Genomic DNA, 19,661 nt, shown 5'->3' with positions numbered 1-19,661 from the left:
TAGAGACAAATTTACCGGCTTCGGATCAACAACTACAATTGAATAGAGCTGATAACATTAAAGAGATACCTTATCTCTCATTCCTCTGATCAAAGATAGACGAGCGTTGATTTACAACACAAACAACTACATACAAAAAGGGGAAAAAAAACAGTGTCAGTTCCCTGCAGAGCAGACCATGGGTTTCCCCTTCCCTCCTCTGTAATGCCCTTCACACAATTTCATCTCCCACCAGAAAATATTGCTGAATCTGTGATGAGTGCTTAACTTGACCCCTAGATTGACCTTTACAACCCCACTTAAATAAATAGATAAAATGAGGGTGTATGGGAGCTATATACAGATTAAAGCTTCAGCCCATGTTCAAACACCCAAAGAGCCAGTAACCACTGCTGAGATTGCCCTTGACCTCCAGGGACACTGTGGATTTTTTTTGGATCAGTAAAGTATCACTTCCTCTACATGCCACCTCTTTTACAGGATATAGACGGCTTAGCACAAATCTCCTCCCATGTGTGCTTTTTTTTTCCCTGTTCATTCATGTTTCTCCATGTCTCTCTGCCTCCCTCGCAGGTTGACACCATGCAGTGGCCCGGCGGCGTCCGTCAGATCCCTTCCTCCATCTGCAGCCATCCCTGTCAGCCTGGCGAGCGCAAGAAGATCGTGAAAGGAATCCCTTGCTGTTGGCACTGCGAACGCTGCGATGGTTATCAGTACCAGGCCGACACCTACACGTGTAAGATGTGCCGCTTTGATTTGCGGCCCAACAACAATCACACGGGCTGCGTTCCAATCCCCATCGTGAAGCTGGAGTGGAGCTCTCCGTGGGCGGTCATCCCTGTGCTCATCGCAGTCGTCGGCATCATGGCCACTCTGTTCGTGGTGGTCACCTTCATCCGCCACAACGACACTCCCATCGTGAAAGCCTCGGGACGAGAGCTGAGCTATGTGCTGCTAACGGGCATCTTCCTCTGCTATGCCACGACCTTCCTGATGATTTCAACCCCCGATGTAGGAATCTGCTCCCTGCGCCGGATCTTCTTGGGTCTGGGGATGAGCATCAGTTACGGCGCCCTGCTTACCAAAACCAACCGTATTTATCGCATCTTTGAGCAGGGCACCATGTCTGTCAGCGCACCCAGATTTATTTCTCCAGCCTCCCAGCTCGTCATCACGTTCACCCTGGCGGCGGTGCAGCTGCTCGGGGTCTGCATCTGGTTCGGCGTTGATCCGTCCAAGGCCATAATTGACTATGAGGACCAGAGGACGTCTAACCCGGTGATGGCTCGTGGAGTTCTCAAGTGTGACATCTCTGACCTGTCTCTGATCTGCCTGCTGGGCTACAGCATGCTGCTCATGGTCACCTGCACGGTCTACGCCATTAAAACCAGAGGGGTGCCCGAGACCTTCAATGAGGCCAAACCCATTGGTTTTACCATGTACACCACCTGCATTATTTGGCTAGCATTCATCCCAATCTTCTTTGGTACTTCACAGTCCACAGAAAAGGTAAGCTTACAACTACTGCTGGACTGCAGTTTGTTTGCTTTGCTTCATTTGTCTAACTTCATGGCAACACTTCAAGGCTTTTAGAAATCTGCACAGCTGCACAAAGCTACTTAAATACCAAATCTATTTACTTGCCTTTTTAATTCCTCTGTTTATGTCTGTGCTTTGTTTTTTCCTCTAGGGTTGTTCATTTACAGTATTGCAGGATTGCGCATGCAGATTAGAATCTGCAACAGTGATTTAAACAAAAACATTACCACACAGCAGCAGTGGTGGAAATTCACAGATAGGTTTCTAAAGTATTTAATTAAAGTATTTTCATTTTCTACTATTCTGTATTGGCCTCTATGTTAGCTGCATGTCTGTAGTTGCTGCTTGATTTCCAGCTGAGTCTAGGGACAAAATATATGATCAGCAAATAGCTATAATCTGATGACTGACTGATCGTGACCCATCCTTGCAGTATGACTAACGATTGCTCTGCATTAATCAACTCTTGACCTCTCAGATTTCTGTTGTGATCTCTTGTGGGGTCGCCAACCCCCTGTGGATCATTAACTACCAAACAGTATATCAGGTTACCTGCATTACAATTCTGTTTATGCACAAACAATAATGCAATAACAACAGTAATAACAAACTTGTCACATAATATATATAATTGTAGTGCAGACTGTAGTAGTGAGTAGTTTTTTATATCTAGTACAAAGATACAATTTTATGTTAATCTTTTCTGTATTTAAGTGCAAATTTCCAGGACTTTTATTCTGAATGATTATTTTTAAATTGTGGTGTAATTGCGGCTAAAAGTTTTAAGTGCTTCTTCCACAGCAGTGCATTAGTCAATGTTTTTGAAACAGAAGTTTAGTCAGCTTGAAATATGGTGCTCCATCCCACATGGAGCACAGAATGCTCAAAGTGTTCAACTGTGCTTTTGTTTTATGACAACAGCAATTGTAAAAATGAAGTGAATAGGCCTCAGCAGATAAAAGAACATGCAGAAGACTCAGATTGTGAAAGCACTACCAATCTACCAAGTGTGGACACGGTTTCATGAGTGCATTCTCTAATAAGTCTGCAGGCAGCATGCAAGCCTGTGACTCACTTATATGTGACGGCTCTGTGCCACAGTGCATTAGAAACCCATGAGGTGTTTACACAAGCTCGCACTCGCATTCCCGTGTCAAATCAATGCGCCTGACCCCATGAACCGTGAACCCGGATCACATCCAGAGGGAGTACTGGGGAGGGCACAGGTCAAGAGGGATCCAAAAGGCCTTGGAACTAACATCCAGAGGAGACACTCTGGGTCCAAAGCCAAGGGGGTACAACAATGACACAGTGGAAATGTGTAGATTCACTTGAAAGAGGTCTTTTGGCAGAGCAACAAAAGGGGTTCAGCGGCTACAAGAGAGGACAAGAGGGAAAAGCCTCATACTGGCATGGACACTATCAGCAGTGCCAGCATGGGTCTGACAGATGCAACAAATTAATCCTTACCTCCTCCCCATCGGGATTAAACAAAACAATGCATCAAAATGCTGGCCTAGAAAACTGGCTGTGATAGTTACCTTTGTGGAAGAACATTCTTGAGAGACAGTGTGTATGCATTGTATGGCGCTCAGCAGCCCAAAATCATTTTTGTAGTCTACAGCATTGCAGAAAATCTGCATACGACTGCAGCCAATTTTACATTAATAATATAGTATGTGACCAGCACTACAATGACTTATTTTCATATGCTGTGTGTTGTGTTAACGGCACAGTGCCTAAACTACTGTGAATCTGCATACTGGCCTTTTCCCACCTCATAAATCCACTGATGTCAACAGTAAAACTGAGCAACAGCTTCTACATGTTGAAAACAATGAGCACTCGGCTGAGCTCCAGTAGGAAAACGGCTTTTTTTATGCTTCATTTACAGACATAAATTCAGGAAAAATGTACGGAAATGTCTACCATCATCACTATGCATTCTGGATTATCATATACTTTAGCACACGTAGTAAAGAAAAGGCAGTCCGAGTGCAAAGTCCACATTATTTTTTAATGGGAGTGTTGCACATCTTAAGTCGCATGTCAACAGCAGCCATGGATATCAGCATGCTCTTTGTTTAATCATTCCATCTCGCCTCTGAAGATGAAAGAGAATTATACAATCAGAGAGAGATTGAACAGCTTTTTTGGAGGATGAGGTAATCCATTAGCTAGCATGGCTTTGAATAGTAAAATAGATAGCGAGAAAAAAAATCTTTTGATGGGTAAGTAAGTACAGTCTTTTTGTTTCTTCTTCTTTTTCTTCCATACCCCGGATGAATTAAATTTACAAACCAAGGAAATGTTCTCTCTTAAAGCAGATATCAGTGGAATGTTTTTGTTAATATAAGTCCTAAATAGTCCTATTTTCCGTCAGCAATCACTTACATGAAGTATTTCAGCCTAAACACGAGTCTCTCCGTCACTCTGCTCTGCTGTAACCCGAGGAGAAAATTTTCCTTGTGGGATACAAGTGTTATCCAATGAGGGGAGAGAACGGCATGAAGGGCTGTGTGTGCAGCCAAGGGATGCGCGTGAATGTGGTGACGTAGCACGAGGACCAATTGATGCCTGACAAGGGCGGGGGCTGCTAACTCATGGTGCGTTCAAGGAAACTCGTACTTTGTGTTTTTCCTTCCTGTGAAGTCATACCAGTTCGATCTGGTACGAGTTCACGGGTCGGAAGTTACGAGTGGCCGTTATAGGGAACTTTCACAGACAACAGGACGGTAAAAACACGAGCTACGGCTTACCTGGAACGCTACCAAGTCGTAGTTGTGACTTGAAGCTGTAACTTACGGTTTCAAAAGCCTGCCTTGAACACAGCATTAGTCGAAACGGCCGTGCCGCTGTTATCTGCTTTAATATAAGACACCAAATTATACAAGTCACTCATTAATTATTATTTCCTGTAGAACTGTACACATAATGGCTGGGAGATAGTTCCACTTCTATCATTTAGGAAACTTCTACCATGGCCATGAGCGATGCTAAGGTACGACATGAAATGGAGCACAAAATGGATATTTAGTTTTAGGGAAATTTTTCTTTTTTTTTCGCTCTTTTCATTTAAAAAAGAATAATCATATTTAATACATGAGCAAAAGATTCCTTTCAGTGGTGAGTCAGAGAAACTTCACACTCTAAATGGTTTAGTCTAGACCACGTGGCTCCAAGTTTCTTTGTTATCGTAGACCACCTTTAACAGACTGTCTCCCATGTCCCTGAGTCCTCAGATGACATTTGTTTACATTCACAAGTGAAGAAGCTCTGACTCTTGTCTATCAGGAGAAAAGGAGAAAGTACTTTAATTCAATTATTATTAAATTAATCACTCTGTAGAATACTGCATAGTGTAGCAGAATTATGTCTTTCACAGTGTCCTGTAATCCACACTGATGTGTCTTGTTTTGACACCTGAAAATCCTCAGTTTGCATCTCAGAGAAGCAGCTTTTTGTTGAGAGGTGAATCGTTCCTCTGCCTCCAGAGCTGTTGAGTCTGAACCTCCAGCTGAAAACCACCTGCTGCCCCCATGATCCTGCTTAACACCTGCTGCTAAATTTACTATAATTAGTAATGGCAACTATTACTGTTATTAGCTGTCATTATTACCTATAGCAGTAAGTATGGTGCCCTACATTCTAATCAGTCGAGGCAGGTAACAGCCCGCTTGCTTGTTTGGTTACTTCAAGTTTTCCCATCTGTGCTTGAGAAGCAAAGCCTTGAGATAACTGCCGCTGTGACTTGGTGGTGCTATACACATAAACAGTGACTTGACTTGACGAATCGTTGCAGCTCTGAAGTAGTGTGATGCCGTTAGAGAGCCACAGAGTCCACAGAGGGAGGAGATCAGGTGCAGCAACACATTTTATTCAGCAGCAGGGCCGTTGTTAGGGGAGAAAGGTGATGATAATTCTTGGGGCCTAGCGCCCATTAGGGCCCATAAAAAACCCCAGTAGTCTAATCTTTGTATGACTGAATTATTCTGCATAAGACCCTGACTAACATTCATAGTAATGCTGCAATAGCATCAAAACAAAGTAGGCTAAATAAAAAATGATAATACATACGTAGTCTAAGAAAAAAAGTGGAAAAGTCAGTGGCCCACTTTAGTATTCTTTCAGGGGCTGCAGAATTCCTAGCAACGGCCCTGCTCAGCAGGCTTTGTTTATGATCTTCAATGAAAAGCAGATTGTGGTTTTAACCATCAATCGCTCAGCTGTAACCAAGTGACTTTTATTTATTTTTTAATTTTTTAATATTTTGGGGGGCTTTTTGCCTTTTATTGATAGGTCAGTTGAGAGAGACAGGAAATATATCAACCTAAACCTTAAAAGCTATGTTTCTGTGTGACCTGATTCAACATGATCAGATTAATCATGTTTGATATTAGCATGCAACATAATCTGTGAATCACCCACTTTTCCTACTGTTGGCTTTGTTTTAGTTCACTCGAGCCCATTTTCTTCTATTTTTGTCTATCCTACAACCCTAACTTCTCCCTTGTTTTTCGACCTTTTCAGCTCTGCACAGAAACAAGTTAACAGACATGTGCAGAGCTGTGTGCTACACATGTCTGTTGTGGTACGAGAACATATGACAGGATGGAATTGTGGGGTTGTCTACCATTGTTGGTGAGCAGTCCATCAATGTGTTTTGTAGTGTCTCTTCCCTCAGCTGCGTGGTTTATGTTCTTTGCTGACTATCAAAGAGTTGGTAGAAACAGTCTTAATGTGTGGTTTGTCCAGGATGTGGATCTTTCACCTTGTCTTCAGATTTGTAATTGATCCTTCGCCACAGAGCTGTCACATCAAAAACACTCATTTATTTTTCCTACAGTCATTTTTAACAATTATTTTGCATGAGTTGCCCTGAAGGGACAGTTAGTTACAAATAACCAATTTTATTGTTTCATTTTGTCTCGTTGGCTTTTGTTGCTAAACTGAGCTATACTTAATATGGAACTAAACAAACTCCGTGACTGATCATCTGAGCTGTTACATAAACAATGTCCTTATTTAAGGAATTAACATGTCAAAGCAAACACACCTCATAATCATCGTACTGTAAATGACAGGCCCCACAAAGCCTGGCAGCCCACGACGACACGTCTTTCAGAGCAATTAAATGCTCCACTTCCTCCGGGTCTTGATTTACCTTATCTAGCTGCCTGCGCTCTCATCACCAGTTTACAGCAGGCCTCTGCCTCAGCGTTACAAGCACAGTCATTTATTTGTCATCTGGTGCCAGGATAAATGTAACGAATGCCATGGGAGGCTCTCTCTATCACTCAAACAGGGACATCTGCTCTATCTATGGAGCGTGATCACCGAACTGTGCGCTAGCTTCAGGAATAGATGTGACACCTGCTTACCTGGAGAAACAGTCTAAATCAGTGGCTGTCTCTAAAACGGAGGCAGGGGGGAGGGGCGGGGGGCGTGGGGACAATAGCATGCATGGGAATGAGGCTTCAGCACAATTGGCTCAATTCAAATTCAATCAGCCCACACAAAGAGTTCCCTGCCATTACAGTGCATGAATGGACTGATGAATTGAGTGGTGTTGTTTATTTCTCTATGAAGTCTCCACAGACTACTGGCTCTGTCAACTCTACAACAAAAAACTGCTGTTAGTGCACTAGTCAGACAAAGAGTGGGAGTTGCAGGGGAGTTCAACGAGCCCAGATGTCAGACGGTAGTGTGCTTGGAGTTAATCCCTGCTACCTGTTACCACCGCCATTCTTCAGTCCTTTTCCTTCTCTTTCTTTGTCTCCTTTAAGTTCAAAAGATAAACAGCATTATTCACAGCAATGACCCCGTAGGCCCAATATTACATAATGGAGACTGATGCTATGGAGCAGAGGGAGATGAGCCACATCTTGATCTTCAGAGAGCAGTTGTTGCGTTCATTAGGCCTGCAGCACGGCAGCCCTCTGGCTCTGGCCTGTTGACCTCTGGGCGCTCCAATAATGGGTGAACAGGCTGTGAAGCTAATCTAGGCCAAAGGATTGTGATCTTTATAAATGACATTCCCCCATGAAGCTATACTATTGTGTCCCCTAAGGCTTCTATTTGTTTATTAGCTTAATTAGAGTGCAATTATAGTGAATTCTCAAGCAGCAAACCCCACTGCTGAACGCTTCTATAGCACACTTAGAAATAACCCAGTAGCATAATGTAGAATGGGAATTATGCAGTTTAAATGAATTTGATAGTTAGCTTCCTGAAGCAGAAGCTCTCTAGAGTCCCTGGATGAAAATAGAATCTGTTTACATTTATTAACCCACAGATTCATCTTAAATTACCAGTTATCATCAACACAATCTGTTGTGTTTCCTGCTCTGTCTGCAGTGATGTGTTTTCTTTTCTTTAAATTCCTCTCATTACATATGTACTCATAGATCCTCACAGTTTTTCCTTCCATCTCTTTCAGTCATTAATGCCGCCACACTTCTTCTACCGTACGTTTCGCCTCGGGCAAGATCTGCTGATGGCATGACAGCACTGTGAGATATACAGCAGCTCGCTTTTATGAGCGCTGGTCGGTGCACGCTCAGGTGCACTGCAGTTAGGAGGAAACCAATTTATGGACTCAACACTGGAGTTGGTCTGATGCTGAGAACAGGGCTCCATTACACTTACATTTGTAAGCACATGCACTGTAGCTCCATGAAGCAGTGCAGTGGGAGTTTTTTTTTTTTTTCTTCTTTTTTTTCTTCTTTTATCTAGAGGCACTGCTGTCTGTGGAAATACAGAAATGTTCTGATTTTAAGAAAGGCTTTTTGGTCAAATCGTGTTGTGGCATGGCTAAACATTGCTTTAAAGGGATAGTTTAGCCTTTTTGAAGTGGGGTTGTATGAGGTACCAATGGCCATTAAGAGAGACCTTTCTACTGCAGATATTATACTTAGTGGTTATTTGTACCTCATGCAACCCCAATTCAAAAAAACTGAACTATCCCTTTAAGAGAGACTCAGATTATCTTTTTTTAATACCAGTATCTGTGTTTTTCAGTTGATAAATAAGGGTAACTGCAGCAGATAAATAGCAGTGATATCTTTTAATGGTGTCAAAGATTTGTTGGTAAATGGAAAATGTTTTTTTAAGTATTTTTGGGGCTTTTTATTGCCTTTAACAGTACAGTGGAGAGAGAGACAGGAAATGGGGAGGCAGAGAGGGGGATTGACATGCAGGAAAGGACTGCCCGATGCGGGATTCGAACCGGGGACGCCTGCAGTGAGGACTGTAGCCTCAACATGGGGCGTGAGCTCTACCAAGTGAGCTAAACTCCACCCTGTTTGTATTAATTTTTATATCCATATAAAAAATTATATCAACCAATATAATGTTCATTTTGACAGTCAGTTTTTAGACTTTTTATTTCAACTAACTATATAAAATACTTTCATTCAGTATAGTTCACAGATTGGCTTTGAAGATAGCTATTCTTGGTAAAAGCCAGCACAAAAGAACTATTTAATGAATTTATTCACTAGTTTATGCGAGTAGCAGCACAAGTTCAACAGCCAGTCCCTGAGGCAGCAATGAATCGAGCCCAGAGCAGTTGACTGGTGAACACTCCCTACAGCTGGGAGGGGACCACTGCAGCTGTCCCTCTATCATACTGCCTCCATTCTTCCATTCTTCTCTCCAGCCAACAGTCCCACATGGTAGCAGGGCTGACTGAGATGAGATGCAACCAGTCTGCAGGGAACACACTGCCGAGAGTCACAAATAATAAAGACAAACAAGATATTGAAGCGGAGGTCACATCTGGGGAGCTAAATGTTACTGTGCTTTGATGAGAAACCAGCAGGGGCCCACTGAGGGTCACTGAGTAGATGAAAACTCCTCCAGTCGAAAGAGAGAGATACTACTTTAAAGGTAGACTCATATAAAATATTTACAGTTAAAAGTACAAAGCCTATGAAGAAGAGCATGTTTGAATTCACTCATACCTTATCATGGCTACAAAACTACTTTATTCTGTTTTGCTAGGTCATATATTATTTCAGAACATAATATTATTTTTGTCTATAATGGTTTCATTTCAGTTGTAGATCACGCCTTGTGCTATAGCTAAAGAAAACTAATACACACTGCACTTTTCCCAACTCTCCACCTACTTGTTTCTTGCCCAGAGCAGTGTTTTATATTGAAAATGTGTCTGTCCCATCCTACATGGGAAATAAGATACACATGGTGAATTTTGTTGATCTCGAGATAAATTATTTCTTAACTACTTAATAAAGTGCCTTAAAATGAAATGAAAGTAAGCCTTATTAAATGCCATTTAAAATGAAAAACAAACAAAAACAGCTTCAGCTTGAGGCAGTGCAAAAAAAGTGGAGGAAAAATATGTTGGGATGTTTACTGTAGTTTCCCTCAGAAACAAATTTAAGCAAACAGTGGATCATCTGGCTTGAGCGGAGGATTGAAATGGGATGCTTTTTGGTAAATCGGTCAATTAATCACACTTGACAGAAAATCAACTATGTTGATGATCCATCCATTGTTTCAGACATTTTCGACAAAGACATATCTTAGTTTGAGGATTGAGGTTTTGATGATTGTTCTGTTTCGTGTCAGTGTAAACTGAAAGTCTTTAGCATTTTATGGCAGAAAGTTGTTGACATTTTCAGCACATTAATTGACAATTACAATAATTGTTTGATCTAATTTGGATTGGTGAGGGAAATTGTGTTCAATGTTTGACTTAACAAACCACTTTAAAACGTATCCTGGATGAACATTGTATGAGTCAGTGGGATACATTTACCCACATTGTATTTCAACTTACTACTGCTACTGTTAATATATCAATATGATTACGTCAAACCAGACAAACTGTCTAATTTCTCAGAGTATGACCATCCTAGAATCTGGTTTAATCAAAAACCCAGGCTTAAATTTTATACAGATACACTCGTCAGCAAACTATGTCCAAAATTACAAGCAGAAACAAGGCAAATTTTCCTCTGGTCAGTAGGAGGCAGATCATTTAGGCCATGTTCTTGTTTGTGCTGGATTATGGTGAGGTCATCTGTAGACCCTCTGCCTCCACTCACTGACCCCTACATTCACTTCATCATGCCGCCCTGAGAGTCATTGCCAGTGTGACTTTTACTACCCATTGCACCTTGTATGAAAACATTCTCTAACAGCAAGGCACTAGTTTCTATTTATTCGTCCATTGATCCATTAGCTTTACTGCTTGTCTTTGCAGGGTCATAGGGGGGCTGCAGGCAATCCCAGTTGAGTGTGAAGGCGGGGAGCAAGCTGCACAGGTCGCCACGAGTCTGACACATTTATTCAGAAAGCTCTAAATGGCAACATGCCCTCATACATAATTTCCTTATTAAACCAGTACCATAGTCTGTATTTGACCTGTTCAAGTGATTGGCTAATGCTCACATGCCAACGATAATTCTGAGTAATGTTCCATTGGTGCTGCTGCACATAAATGGAGCATTTTACAACACATGTTGTAAGTAAAGGTAATGGTACCTCTTGGTTAATTTAAATCAATGATCACAAGATCCTCTGCTCTTGATTGTAACTGTTCTTAACGTTTTTTTGCAAGTCGTTCATTTTTTAAATTATTATTGTGTGCTCTCAGCATCATTGTAACTGTGTTTACCCTTTAATTAAAGGTTGAATGAATTAAATAATAATTTAGCTTTTTCCATATAGTGTACACTTTGTTTGCAAGATTCGTTAACTAATAAAACCGCATGCAAACAAGTAGTCCCTCAAATTAGGTTAATTGGCTTAAATACTGTTGGTTTTAGATTTAATTTAAATGGAACTGTCACCAGTTTAGAAGTTATGTAATTGTCTTTTTATCAGGTGTGAGAATTCCAGATCTGTTGTTGTGGAATGAACAATATGACATGAACGCAGCTGTTGCAGCATAGCATGGAAGCGAACGGCAGTAACTGAGTTTCTTCAAGATAAAGGGCTTTGTGTGTGTGAAAATATCCAAATCTTTGTGCTTTTTATTGTGGTTGTACACGTACCAGCGGCCCCCATCGGAGGGGAGGTTGGGACATCTGCTGCCGAAGATGCCAGGATGTTTGGATGCTTTCCAGTCTGCAGTATCATTACATTAAAACTTCTCTAACAACCAAGTTAATTTCTCTCAGATGGCCAGTCAAGCAGTCACAACATGGTACAATGTATAGAAATTACACAAGCTTCCCTTCTGTAATGCTTCCCTGAAGATGACTCATTAATTTGTTGCAGCTTTGCAAACAATTAAAACGGAATGAGAGCGAATGATAGTCAGTGCTCCACTCCCCCATGATTCAATGGATTTGACCGTGTGTAAAATTTTCATGAGCTTGTTTCCTCTTCATGGGCCTCCTCGTTGTGAGTCAGAATAGCATCCAATCGACTGGTGTAAGAAAATCTGCGTTCTGGTTGACGTGATGGCCATATTAAAACTAGTATGGCAGAAAATTAAACAAACAAGGTGGCCTTGGCTGGTTCAGTGCACAAGCTGTAAAAGCAGATGAGCTGCTGATTTAAAACAAGTTTTATCACGTCACTTGCATTAAATAGTTTTGAAGCCTTTATTGTACCCGGTGGAAACTACTTCAACAACAGCTTGGCCAACAAACGGGTCATTGGACGCTCTAATTAGAATGATACACAGCAGATGTCACTTGAATTGTACGGGCTGCTACTCGTATAGAAAATCCGTTGCATCCAGTGCCAAAAAAGGTTAAACTGTTTGTGTTGTGCATTTTTTGGTGTCTTTCTCTCGCAGATGTACATCCAAACAACCACGCTGACCATCTCGGTGAGCCTCAGCGCTTCCGTGTCCCTCGGGTTGCTCTACATGCCCAAGGTCTACGTGGTGCTCTTCCACCCCGAGCAAAACGTGCCCAAGCGCACACGCAGCCTGAAGGCTGTTGTCACCGCTGCCACCATGTCCAACAAATTTAACCCGAAGGCTGGACTCAGACCCAACGGAGAAGCCAAGACCGAGCTGTGCGAAAGCCTGGAAACACAAAGTAAGTACATGAAAAGCCACTTAGGAAGCACCTTGTGTTTGTTTTTGTTGTTGCCTTTCTGTTTCTTTTTCTTGGGCATATTTTGTCCTTCAGTGTCTGTAAATCAAACAAATTGATGCCAGGACAGGAAGCGTAGTAAAGTAGTAGTTGTGCCGCTGTTGTTGAAGGGTGGGACACTGTTTACAAGTCAAAAGGAAGTATAACTGGATTCTGGGGAGGTGTGGTCTTGAAGGAATGGATTCCAGTCATCAACACAACATATTCTTTATGTATTTAAACCATTGAATATTACATGTGGGAGATATTGATTTTGTTAGGATATCTCCAGGTCTTTATAAAGCTTTAATTAAGTTAATTTTAGAAAAGGGTATTAGAAGGCACAGTCATAAATCCCCCTGACCTCTGACCTCATGCAACATTTATACATAGATCTTGGATGTTTTAAATTAGTTAATCCAGCCATTTCTGTCAGCTTTTCAAGGTTGTGTTTAATTATTTATTAATTATATTAATAATAGGAATTACTGCTACAGCTGGGAACAGATGTCACTGGAACCTTGCAGTTAAATAATTCCCTACAGTGCCCACAGTGTTTTTATTATATTTTCTAAACACCAGTATGATCATGGAACAGGCATTACATTACTTCAACTCAAACCATGCTACACATCAAACTGCATTCACATGTTAGAAATGTTAAATGCTTAAGATTCTCTCTTTGACTTCTACTGTCACTGTTAATACCCCAGCGATTTTAAACTAGTTATCAACCAATAAGTATAATCAATCAGGCTGAGGCTCAAACTCACATTACTGCTCCCAGCTACAAAATAATCAGGAACATAACACATACAATGGTCAGTTATCTTTTTTTTAAGATAATGTTTTAGTACTTTACTTGTGTTCAGTCTTGATGCTGGCTGTATGTTTGATGGACAGGGAGCCAATAAGTTTATTCCCAAAATGTCAAACTGTTATTTCTGTCCTCGCTGCGAAGAAAATAAACTCAACTTTGACAAGCTAGAACCAGCATATAATAATATAATAATAATAATAATATATATTAAAAAAAACAAATGACTTTATCGTCAGAAGTGTTTGTGTTGATCAACTAATCAAAACCTGATCAGTTACTCTAATTAACTAATTAGTTGTTTTACTTTCAGTTTAATATAAAGGGGCATCAGATTAAGCAACACTGCTTAAAATGAAATGAGTTCTCTAAAACTTAAGATGAATGCATTAATTAAAAAGATTAATTAATTTATTACATCTGAATGTGGTTTAATCTTCTGTTATGTAAGTCAAAATATTAATTTGCTCGCTTTTGAAATGTCAGATTTTACAATTTTAACTTTAAATTATTATCTTTCAGAGTTAAGGGCAAAACCACCAGATATATCCTACAATAATATAACAACAATAATAACAACAGTAACATTAATCATCATCATCATCATCATCATCATCATCATCATCATCATCATCATCATCATCATAATGGAGTGATGAATAATGGACCTCAGCTCAGTTTCTGAGGTGCCTACATGTAACATCCCTCTCATCTCAATACTACTAAAAAAAAAAAAAGCTTTCCGCCACTGTAACAGTGACACACTCTGTATTTATACAAGTGTGGTAAATAATGACTTCAGCAATTGAGTCAGCAGAAATTAGTCATGTGACATCCAAAAACCTCTTCCTCAGCTCGCCTCGGGCAGGGAGAGGTTGAAATTGGTCATGTCTGTCAACAGAGATACATTCCCTCCGCTCTAACAAGGAATCAAGTCTATTGTCATTTTAAAGCTGTGTTTACTCATCCACTCTTCATACCTCCAGTAGTGAGAAATGTTACCCCTCACAGAAGAATAAAAGAGCTGACACTGTATTTACTGTTAACACAAAAGCAGAAATCAATACTAACTGTATGACAATGCACTGTAGTAACAGTGGCAATGCTGCTGTGTGGCCCATCAGGATGGCTACACAGTGAAACATTAATTCCTCTCTTGCTTTAAGCTTCTGTGGAGGGTTAATAGGGCCTTTGGTTACAATAAGTAGCAAGAAGGCAAAGACGCAGAATTGATAGCCAGCAGCAATTTATCCTGATGGGGTTACCGTTTACAGGGGCTGCACAGAGCATGGCTATTTGAATAAGCACCATTTGTCATTGTCATCGCCAGTGTGGATATATGGCTTGATGAAATTGAAAAATTCCTGTCTGGGCCAGCTCGCACAACTGCCCAGATCTGGTGGCGATATGTCAGGATTTATCTGCTCCACCTCAGCGAATCGGCTAACACGGTCTGGGGAGACAACTGGAAAGTTGAGGCCTGATAGCTGAAGGAAAAGGAGGCGGGGGGGGGGGGACCGCCAGTGGGCTTTACTGAACCCTCCATCTGCTGTAGGTAATACAAGATCTGTATTTAGTGTAAAATCTGGGCCAGACCGCCAGGGCATCTTTGAGACTTATTGGCTTTTATGCTCCACTGCAACATGAGAACTAGTCAGCAACTATTCAGCTATTCACCTCACACTTTCACCAGGTAGGAAAACAGAGCCAAGCCAAAATGCCCACATTCCCTCGTCTTCCTCCTCTCACAGGTTACAATAGGTCACCCTCAGTCCTTTTGACTTTGCTCTTGTTGTTCTCTTTCAGGTTTCTCAACAAAGCAAACCTACATCAGCTACAGCAACCATGCAATCTAAGGGACAGAGGCTCTTATCATAATTCAGGATTCCCACCATGATGGATGGAAAAGGAAACATGCAGTGGAATCTCACATGGCCGGCTGGAAAAAAAAAAAAAATATATATATATATAAAAAAATAAAATGAAGGATTTGTCACTGTGTGGGTGGAGATCGCAGAAGCATTGCCCAAAGACGTGACATGGAGAAGGAGAGACCACAAAGGGGAGCCGGGGTGGACAAAACATGGGACCAGAACAGATACCAGTCCAATTGTGAGGTTCCATCTTCTGTCTGGCTCACGAGTACACACACACATACACACAGACACAAGGTAAATAAATAAAAAACAAAAACCATTGCATGGCAGAGGCTGGAGATTGAAGGATGAAGCTTTCCTTTTGAGTGTTTACATTTCAGCTACGCCCTCTCTCAAAGACCTCTCTGTCATCCTGAGCAGCGCTGACTGAAACTGAACTAAAGTCCAGAATATGATCAGGTGTTCTCAATGTTGTCTGCCAGTTTTGCAAACTATAACAAATCTTACGATCCTCAAGGCATCACACGGGATTAATCAACACCAAAAAGGCATGAAAACGTGGTCCATGGATTTCTAAGAAGGGTTTGTGTTTGTTTTTTTGTGTTTTTTTTTTAAATTTTTATTCTAAGTGTGTATTGCTCTCATGAGACAAATGACTGGAAATGGTGATCATCGCAACAACAACGCTACAATTATCTGTAACAGACTTCATGTATTTTTATTTCCTCTTCCGGGGGTTTCCACTGACTTAATAAGAATGACTACACGTATAAGATGGTCTCTGCTGATTTTGAGCATGCCAGTTTTAACATCCTGTGTTGTGTTGTTAAAATAATAAATAAAAATAATAAGAAAATGAAAAAATAATATCTTTGGAATGCGTTTAAAACTCTGTTGCAGCGTTGTTAACAATTGTTTGGGCCTGGGCCTATTGTACGTTTGTTCTCAAATGGTGAAGGTCTAGTGAGTGATTGTTTATCTGTGCTTAAGTGAGGCCATGATTTGTATTACCAGCTAGCCCAAGACTGCCACTGCACTCCACATACCTGTACGTGCTTTGAAACAGCAGCTCCCTGTTAAAATAAAGAGTATTTTAGTCGGGACATGTCACTGTAAGCCGTCATCCAGGATGACCCTCCCGTCACTGCCACCAGCTACTCTCTTGGTCACACGTAATGTTAAGGGGAAAGCTTAGCTGTACAGATCCATTAGGAGGGGGAATTAAGATGAAGTATGCCCTTGAGACGATCCTGCGTTCTGCCCTGAAGGTGATATCCATAATGGACCAGCCACTGAGAAAATTCATTACTATACATGTATGTCCTCAGGCATTCTGGTGATACGGCGGAGGTGTCAGGAAGTTGTAAGGCTTTCTCAACAAATGAAAATCTAATTGCAAAAATATACGATATCTCTATCCATCACCCCCAGCTCGCTGAACAGATAAATAGTCGGCTTTGTGCAGTATAAAAGCCCTCTAATGTCTTGGGGAAAACATTGTGGGGTCATTTGTGTTGTGAATTCAATGCTGCTTCTCATGCCGCCCTCTGTATTACTTTCAACACCATTTGTGTTGCAGAATAAAATGTGAGTGCTGACCAAAATTAAATGGCAAGTTAATGTATGTTATTAAATAGATTGATGATGTCTGCTTTATGTCCTGACATATCCTAAAATTGGGGAAAATGTACAAAAAGATACAGTGCCTGGCTATCTGGCTATGTATTTGTAAAACATCATGAAAACTAATGAAGTGTGTGAAGCATGTTTAGTTTTTTTATACAAAATTTTATTTCTATTAAAAATGTTTTAAAACTTTAAAATACCCGTTTTCAGGTTTGTGTGAGTTTTGGAAAATTGACTTTTGCCCCTCACACAGAGAGAGTGGGAAAGTCTATTACATCTCCTGTACAGTAAATTCCCTGATACTCTACAGCTATATGATTGCCAGCACTTCTGTGTGAGCGTATGTGTTTTTTTCTTCTTCCTGCTGTAAGGAAATAATACAGATTAAAAACAAGTTTGTCAGCCATAAAGAAAAGAAGACAATGGCTGCTGTCCTCTGAATAATATGTTGCCACGATTGCTCCGATAATAGCACTGGAAGGATGCAGAATTGGTGGAGGGAAACATGAAATTATTGAAAATGAATGGTTAGTTGCCACTTGAATCGAAGGCCCCTGTGTGTTGTGGGCTTTCAAGATCTATCATTTTCTCCACGCCTCTGTGATACACTGAGCCCGCCATACAAAAGGCTCGAAAATAACAGTTGTTGCGCAGAAAGGGTGCATGCACAAGTAGTAGATTACCGCAATATGCGAACTATATATCATCTTGGCACAGCAGAGACAGAATGAGGTGTCTGCAGTCTTTAGCCTCATGAGAATAGCAGGGTTTTGCATGACATGCATTATTTTATTTTTTTTTAGCAAATTTAGAAAGGGCTAATGCCGCTCCTGACGCAATAATCAAGGCACAGCTTTAGAAAATGCTGTAACCATTTAGTAAAATGATGAAGGCGAAAGCGTTAAAAGCGTCTCATTATAATACTCAGTCAATTCTCCCTCAGGATACGTCAAACACTTTGAATTCAAGTCACAGGCTCACAGTTCACCTACATCTGCACTGCCGAAAAAGCAAAATCTTCAATGTGAGACACATTGGTATGAGGTGCCAACACAAAAAAATCAGCCAATTGATATGTTACACTTAAAGGCAAAGGAAAACACCAGGACAAACATGCACAGTGTGGAGAACTGTAAACCAGCTCCACCAGCATCACAGTTCCTTCTCTGGAAGAAATCCCCAAACAAAATCAACAAGACACGTTGATAAGTTGACATCTCGCACAAACACAGCAGCCAGGGAAGATTTTAGTTTTTGGAACATTCAAACGTGTACAGCTCTCTTTGACTTCAGCTCTCTAGAGAGGCTTAAAGTCAGCAACAGGTGATGCAGATGGAGGTATACTGCAAACATAACAACCATGTGTAGTGTCTGCTAGAGAGATGCTGGTCAGAGGTGAACTGCCAGCGCCACTTACACACTCGGAGTTGGAAATCTGTATTGCAATATTTACACACTATTTACACTCACAAAGAAACATACTGGTGGTCACTGATGGCCAACTACACTACAGTGTAGCTCCTACTGATTACAACATTGCGATCACTTTGCAACAATGAGTCAGATAATCCATCATTCTCATTTTGTTGGTACAGAAACTTCTTGACAGATTAGTCAATAAGAAACAGTTGTCAGTTGCAGCCCTAATTGACCCTTCGCGTAAGCCCCGCCCCCTTGGTTACTGTTGCTACGGCGGGCAAGCTTTCACTCCCAGCCATGCTCCTGGCAGTATTTGGTATCGATTTCAAAGGAAATATCAGCAAATTTCTGGATAAACTGTTCTGAGATAATAGAGAGAAGAAGTCACAAAGATCATTCAGAGTTTTCAGTGACGTGACTCGCGCAGGAGGATAAAACATCTGTTCAACAACACGACTGGACAATGTACAGAGCAGCAGTAAGGGCTGGTCATTTTACCGTCTATCAACCCACGAAGACTTACGTCATCTCACTGGTCATGAAACGTTGTCAAACTCTAAGTTTTTGGGCGATTGTGAACCACATACAGCTTTCGCTGCTGTTTTTTTTTTCTCCCACCGCTGTATCAGTCAGTGAAAGCAGTCCCTGCCTGGAGGATCCCTGGCCAAAAAGCCCAGGTAAAAGCCGTAAAAGTACAGCTGTCATTTCGGAGGTGAACATATGGTTATCCCCATATTTACATTTGCTCAAGTCGAAAAAAAAGTCCGCTCGTATCTGAATATCTCTATATTGCTGCCGCCGCTGCCGCCACCGCCATAGTAGCAGCAGCAACAACAACATCCTTCTCTACAAACAAATGTTTTTCGTTTTTAGTCTCAAAATGTGTCCACAAAAGCAAACGTAATGACTCACTGCGGAAAGCTTGCCAGGCCTATAGTTACGGTTGCTAACGTAGGATTGGACAATAGCCGTTTGTGGGAGGAGTTGGCGAAGGGTCAATTAATGCTAACTCACTCATACTAACTTATTCACAGTCTTATTCATCTATCATATTTCCTGTTTGAAAGACTATTGCCAAAGACAAGCAAAACAATCACAAGGAGATTTATGATAACTCAAAAAAAAAAAGAAAAGTTGAATAATAAAGAGAAGTTTCTGTTGTAGGGAGAGGTGAGGCCTTTTACCTGCTGTGTGGCCTATTGTCTGTCAATCTGTCTATATAATCATAATCTAATTATAATAATGATATTTGCTTTCCTCTCTGGCCAACTCAGCTCCAGTCAACAGGCTTGAGCTTGTCTAACTAAGGACTTCCCTGCAGAC

The 19,661-nt window shown here is 41.1% G+C and overlaps 1 protein-coding gene across 2 annotated transcripts in view; it reads left to right on the top strand.

Annotated features, from left to right (window-relative positions):
- LOC146987731 (metabotropic glutamate receptor 4-like) overlaps nt 1-15,609 on the top strand; it is a 194,356-nt gene extending 178,747 nt beyond the window's left edge. For both annotated transcript variants that reach the window (XM_085777071.1, XM_085777073.1), the window contains exons 9-11: nt 574-1,509; nt 12,317-12,563; nt 15,223-15,609. In XM_085777071.1, the coding sequence (XP_085633197.1) occupies nt 574-1,509; nt 12,317-12,563; nt 15,223-15,272 (1,233 nt within the window). In that variant the 3' untranslated portion in view covers nt 15,273-15,609. The remainder of the gene's footprint in view (nt 1-573; nt 1,510-12,316; nt 12,564-15,222) is intronic.
- The last annotated feature ends 4,052 nt before the right edge of the window (nt 15,610-19,661 follow it).

This window comes from Trachurus japonicus, chromosome 5 (assembly GCF_045865225.1).
Source record: "Trachurus japonicus isolate A0001 chromosome 5, Traja_1.0".
Lineage (NCBI taxonomy): Eukaryota > Metazoa > Chordata > Actinopteri > Carangiformes > Carangidae > Trachurus > Trachurus japonicus.
This window is presented reverse-complemented; position numbering and strand designations above follow the sequence as displayed.